This window comes from Peromyscus maniculatus, chromosome 1, assembly GCF_049852395.1.
Source record: "Peromyscus maniculatus bairdii isolate BWxNUB_F1_BW_parent chromosome 1, HU_Pman_BW_mat_3.1, whole genome shotgun sequence".
Classification (NCBI taxonomy): Eukaryota; Metazoa; Chordata; class Mammalia; order Rodentia; family Cricetidae; genus Peromyscus; species Peromyscus maniculatus.
This window is the reverse complement of record NC_134852.1, coordinates 186,328,960-186,335,436: the sequence shown is the minus strand read 5'-3', so window position 1 is coordinate 186,335,436 and position 6,477 is coordinate 186,328,960. Positions and strand designations below refer to the sequence as shown.

The window sequence follows — 6,477 nt, the reverse complement described above, 5'->3', positions numbered from 1 at the left end:
CCTTGCCTTGCCTTGCCTTGCCTTGCCTTGCCTTGCCTTGCCTTGCCTTGCCTTGCCTTGCCTTGCCTTGCCTTGCCTTGCCTTGCCTTGCCTTGCCTTGCCTTGCCTTGCCTTGCCTTGCCTTGCCTTGCCTTGCCTTGCCTTGCCTTGCCTTGCCTTGCCTTGCCTTGCCTTGCCTTGCCTTGCCTTGCCTTGCCTTGCCTTGCCTTCCTTCTCTCTCCCTCCCTCCCTCCCTCCCTCCCTCCCTCCCTCCCTCCCTCCCTCCCTCCCTCTTCCTTCCTTTTTTCCTTCCTTCCTTCTTTCTTTCTTTTTCTTATTTTTTGAGGACTTTAGTGCGTTTATAACTTTTTCTTTAAAACATTAGCACACAAGGCATTAGATGTCATTGTGGTGTTTTCTAACAAAGTGCATTTTAGTAGATTCCTTCTCATCACGCCCATTTCTTTACTTCCCCTGAATCTCCCTTATAACTTTCCTCGGTCTTTTTTTTCTGTTTTCATATCACGTATGTCCTTTTTCCCTCCACAGCGTCCTCAGCACCTCTTTTTACCCTCTTTTGGTATCTTTCCTAGATTTTTAGGCTTTACCTTCATTTACCCCCTTTATGTACATACATGCATTACACATCAGGAACCACATATAAGGAAAACATGTAGCTGCTATCTTCTGAGTTTGTGTCACCTTGTTTAATATCATACTTTCTGGGTCCATCCATATTCCTGCAAATTCCGAAACTGAATTTTTCTTTACAGCTGAATCAAATTCCATTGTGGGTATGTATCACACTTTCATTATTCAGTCACCTGTTGATGGACATCCAGGCTGGTTCCACGTCTGTAGCTAGGAGCTAAAAACAGCTTCCTAATTGTCTCTCTCAAATGAGCGGCAGCCTGCTGGTTTGAGCTACTGGCGGGTTCCTAGCATGCGAGCTCGATCTGCAGTATGGCGGGAATGAGGCCTCTGCAAGTGGCACATTAAGCTACGTGGTGGATTTAGCCTTTGCTAGTACAAAACAAAAAGAGGTTTCTGGGCTACACGCTGCTTGGATAAAAGCACAGACCCACGATGGCTCCCAGAGCTGGCGGAAAATGTACCACCGCCATGTTGGGAAGCTGAAGTGGGTGGAGCCAGCAGCCACAGCGCCATTTCAGGCTTAAAAGGCTGCAGTTTAAAGCAATAGGCTCAAGGTAATATAAAACATAAGCCACATAAAGATGGCTACCACACAGAGAATCTGGATTATGTTCTCTTTGATATTCGTAACTGAAGAGAAACATTTGATTGCAAAAGCTATTGAGTTATGCCAAAATGTGTGTTTTAAAGGTACCTTAACTTCAAAATTTGGCTATAAGGATATGTTGCTTTGGAAAAGAGGCTCTGCTTTTGTTTCTACAGAAAGCCAGAGGCTATGGATTTGTTCCAGATTAAGATACATCGGGTTTGACCAGCCAAGACCACCTGAAAGGTCTCCGATGACACCATGGCCCAGATGATCCAACATCCAGAATCGTTTCAAGGCAACTGGTTCAGACGATATGGTCTCACGGACTACTCCATGAACCTAAAATTTTCTTTGTGTCCCCATAAGATACAGCGCCCCCCTCCAGCAGGAAGTAGTAAGAGAAGCTACGCCCAAATTCCCAAATATACCAAGCTGGCTTTGGAGATGTGTAAAAGTTAAAACCTTCCTTTTTAAAAAAAAAAAAAAAAAGAAAGGGGAAGTGCTGTGGGACGGTCTGTATGTCAAATTGCTCTGATTGGTCAATAAATAAAACACTGGTTGGCCAGTGGCCAGGCAGGAAGTAGGTGGGACAAGGAGAGAGAAGAATGCTGGGAAGCAGAAGGCTGATGCAGAGAGACACTGCAGCCACCACCAGGACAAGCAGCATGTGAAGACTCTGGTAAGCCACCAGCCATGTGGCAAGGTATAGATTTATAAAAATGGGTTAATTTAAGATAAAAGAACAGTTAGCAAGAAGCCTGCCATGGCCATACAGTTTATAAATGATATAAGCATCTGAGTGATTATTTTATAAGTGGATTGTGGGACTGCAGGGCTTGGGGAACCTGGAGAGAAGCCCTCCAGCAACACATGTCTTTGCTATTGTGAATAGGGCAGCAATGAACATGGATGGATGGGTATGTCTGTGGTAGTGTTGGTGAGAAGTCACTCCGTATACTTAGAAATGAAGGAAGAGCCAGCCTCCAACCAAAGATTTCCTTAGCTTATATATGCTTAGGCACACACATTTTATATACACTGTCATCCTTCAACAGAGATGGGAACCTGCAAGTCTGGCTGCTTAGGCAGATAGGAAATTTACACAGCAAAGATACTATGTATTGTCAGAGCTGCTTTAAGTATGACAGCATTGTTCTTTTTCAAATAGTTGTTGCCAAGCGTCATCTTGCCCACCTGACAGAATTATGTTTTCCCTAATGAGAGCATAGGGGACTTAATGGCAGTTGTGTCCTTACTTGGCTACTTAGGACAGCACCCACTATGAGCTGTCTGTTAGAGGTATGCCTTTGGTATGGGAACTGGAGCTTAATGACTGGTCATAAGTCATGGGAACCAGAGCCTAAGGGCTGGCCAATTCTGGACAGTAGTCATTTATATTCTAGCATCCCAAATTTCCCTTATCTCATGAAGGTCTGGTTAGCAGGCTACTTATCTTTGGGGTATTTTGAAGGAAGCACTCCTTTAGCTAAATTCCACTTGTATGACTCAATGTTTTCTAAGAAGACTCTTAGCAAGTCCTTTATAATACCAATTCTGTCATGTTATGCTTCTTTTAACATCAATAGGATATGGATGCTATATGGCCAGAAGTATATAACTGGTTTATATGGTAGTTTTGTTTTGTTTTGAGACAACTCCACACTGATTTCCATAATGGTTGTAATAGGTTTTATAAAATTATTTTTACTTTCTAAAAAGACTTCGATATGATTAAAAGTTGCAGTTTAGGGGCTCTAAAAAATGAATGAAGAATGTGCATATTCCTTCATCAGTGATAACTCTGGGACACATAGCAAATGGGCACTCTGAATTATGAACTTGCCTATTGTATATGTATATCATATCACACACATATGTATATATAAAATGAACCTGTTTTTAATAACACACACGTTTTTCTGGGTATATGTTAGGCCCATTTATTGTTTTGTGTTTTTACAATATGGGTTCATTCCTTATATCTTTTTATCTTTTCTGCTTGTAAGAAATCTTATTTTATTTTAATTTCAAATATCCTAGTTATTACTTGTGAAGTACAGAGTTAAAATGACATGTGTCTTATTTCCTTTTGTTGTGTGCATTAAGCCCTTAGATGGAGGGCTGTGAAACCACAGTAATGGGAACACTGCCTCCTTCCTGATGGAGGTGGGAAGCCAGCTCTCCAGGAAAGTGAAATTACAAGTAGCACTCTTAGCTGGTGCTTGGCAGGGAGTAGGCAGAGGCTGCACTCCGCCTGTCCTTCAGGGCTTACAGCAGTCTCCTAGGGTCACTATGGCCGTTTTCCCTTGGAAAATAACACGGGAAAATGCAAGCTTGCATAAGACTATGTCAACTGCCAGCAGAGAAGGGCCGACTTCAGGACACAAACACGAGAAGGAAAAACCAGGAGAATGGCCCCTGGCTTTCCTCTGGGGTCCCTTGTGCCACGTGTTAGTCACCTTGAAAACGCGGGCCATGTTTCTGTGCTGGACTTCCTGGGGGGCTATCCCAGGACCCAGTACTGACCTCCAGCGCGCAGTCTCTGGGCCCACAGCCCCAGCATCTGAGAGGGTGCTGAGGAGTTGAGGTGCAGGGAAAAAGTGAGGGCTGGGGAGAAGTCGGAGCCTAAGAGACCTCCAAAGAAATGGCAGGGGAGACGGGACATCTCCAACACTTCTCAGGCTTCCTGGGAGGCTGTGGGATTGCATAGATCACAGCCTCCACCAGGCTTTGAGGTGAGGTGCGTTGGCCCAAACGAGGGACCCTCAGTGGATGTGAAGGACAGTATCCTCCATTCTCTGTCCCAGAGCGAAGGCTGGTAGTGGCTGCCTCCTCTCCGGACATCTTGCATGATCTGGTTCCTGTTCAGGACACCCCGACTTTAAGCTGAGGGGAGGATCATCGGCGCTAACTGGAGCCTGACTGCTACTTTTTGGAGCCTTTGTGGAAGAAACTGGGTTCCCTCTTTGTAAAGGAGTCTATCGCTGTTTGCAGCGCATCCATGAAGAGCGCTGTTCCGGTAAGGTGCGCGCACCCAAAGATCTTCAAGATATAGATGTATGTCTTGACACTGTCAAAACAGACATTTTAAAACTCAGAATTCTGTTTCGGTGGCGAAACAGCACTTTCTGATGGTGATGAACATAGGACTTTGTAGCAGGGATGGCGGGTGACTTTTCCTAAGCCAGAATTGCTCACTCCTGTGTCAATAGCCTAAAAGTGAGCAAACAACTCCGTATGCCCGGAGACTGGCTTCAAGTGCCGCTGCATGCATGTATGTGGAAGAGGCGATTCGATGCAGCTGTGAAACAGGACAGAGACATCAACCTAACGCACAGCTTTGTGCTATTTAAGCAAAATTCTGTGTCAGGGAACGGAGGGAAGGACCGCTGACATCACTGGGGGCGGGGCCGCGGTCCTAAGAAAAGCCTGCGGGACTGGGGAGACTGAAGCTGTGGGGCACAGTCTCAGCATGGGCTACCACAACGACTCGGAGCTCCAAGACCTGGGCTGCTCCAGCCAACTGCTGCTACAGCCCCTCTGGGACTCCATGAGGACCGGGGAGGCGTTCGTGCGCTCACCCTTTTTCCCGGTTGTCTTTTCCATCATCACTTACGTGGGCTTCTGCCTGCCATTTGTGGTGCTAGACGTCCTGTGTCCCTGGGTGCCCATGGTACGACGCTACAAGATCCACCCCGACTTCTCGCCGTCCGCGAGGCAGCTGCTGCCCTGCCTGGGGCAGACGCTCTACCAGCACCTGGTGTTCGTGTTCCCGGTGACGCTGCTGCACTGGGCGCGCAGTCCCGCGCTCCTGCCGCCGGAGGCCCCGGAGTTCCTCCAGCTCCTGAGCCACGTCCTGATCTGCCTGCTGCTCTTCGACACCGAGATCTTCGCGTGGCACCTGCTGCACCATAAGGTGCCCTGGCTGTACCGCGCCTTCCACAAGGTGCATCACCAGAACGCGTCCTCCTTCGCGCTGGCCACGCAGTACATGAGCATCTGGGAGCTGTTTTCTCTGACCTTCTTCGACGTGCTGAACGTGGCGATGCTGCAGTGCCACCCGCTCACCATCCTCACCTTTCACGTGGTTAACATCTGGCTGTCGGTGGAGGACCACTCGGGCTACGACTTCCCGTGGTCCACTCACAGACTAGTGCCCTTTGGCTGGTACGGGGGCGTGGCTCACCACGATCTGCATCACTCCCAGTTTAACTGCAACTTTGCTCCTTATTTCACACACTGGGACAAAATGCTGGGCACCCTGCGTTCCGCGGACTCCCGAGAGCTGTGCACTTCACACTTGAACCAGGAAAAGAAAGAGACTTGAGGTTTTTTTTTTTTTTTTTTTCAGAAGCAAGTAACTTATTAGCCGTTGAACACTAGAAAAATCTCATGCGTTTCTGCAATCCGCCACAGTAATTTATATAATTTGTATATCAATTCAATTGTAGTCTTGGTGTCAAATTTCAACTCACTCCAATGTCATTGACTTCAAGCCCGACAATCAGCATGGTGTATTGGACTCGTTATAATTTCTGGAATGGTTTGTTTGTAGAACCAAGACTTTCCTGGGTCTGAAATCACACTGAAACTGGGTACCTGATTTCTGATTCTTTAAATAATCAAACTTTTCCTGCTGGGCAGTGACCAAGGTTATAGTAATTTTTTCTAGTTTTTGAATGAAATGATATATTTATATTGAAAGAATTTTATTGTATTTTAAAAATAAAAAAGAACAAGAACTAAACAAGCACTGGCTCCTGTTGCACCTGGTGGATGAAAGCTAAAAAGTAAGGGAGTCTTGGGCTGCTCAGTGTTCTTTGAAGTATCCACCAGCCCTGCCATGGAAAGAGGAATCTGGTGGTAGGTGATTGGAGGAGGGAAAGGGTTTAGAGAAGGCGTTGGGGGGTTGTCTGGCTGCTTTGATTCAGAATGCTTTTTGGCTGTTTTTTTTTTTTTAAATAAGAAGCACACGATAGACTTATTCTGTATATTATTTTTATAGGAGATTTGCATCAGGCATTATACTGTGGAGTGCTATGTGTGGGGCAATTTAGAGTCAGAGCATCACAGTAATTGATGCCTTGTTATCAGCAAACCTGATAAGTCAAGTCTGCATTAGAGAAGCTGACTAGTTAAGCTTCATTTTCAGGCAGTGTCCATTCTTAGCTAGTACAACTGACCCTTAGAACACTGTACCCTGGACTTTTTGTATAGTTTATTTTCTTAACGAAGACACACATACAAAGTATACA

The 6,477-nt window shown here is 46.0% G+C and overlaps 1 protein-coding gene across 1 annotated transcript; it reads left to right on the top strand.

Annotated features, from left to right (window-relative positions):
* Positions 1–4,656: 4,656 nt before the first annotated feature.
* Ch25h (cholesterol 25-hydroxylase) lies at positions 4,657–5,972 on the top strand. Its single transcript, XM_006984030.4, has one exon. It carries the CDS (start codon positions 4,695–4,697, stop codon positions 5,547–5,549), a length of 855 nt encoding a protein of 284 aa, XP_006984092.1. The 5' UTR covers positions 4,657–4,694; the 3' UTR covers positions 5,550–5,972.
* Positions 5,973–6,477: the final 505 nt, after the last annotated feature.

What these genes read in the sequence shown, in the direction of transcription:
- Ch25h (XM_006984030.4), top strand. Translation starts at nt 4,695, where the DNA reads ATGGGCTACCACAACGACTCGGAGCTCCAAGACCTGGGCTGCTCCAGC.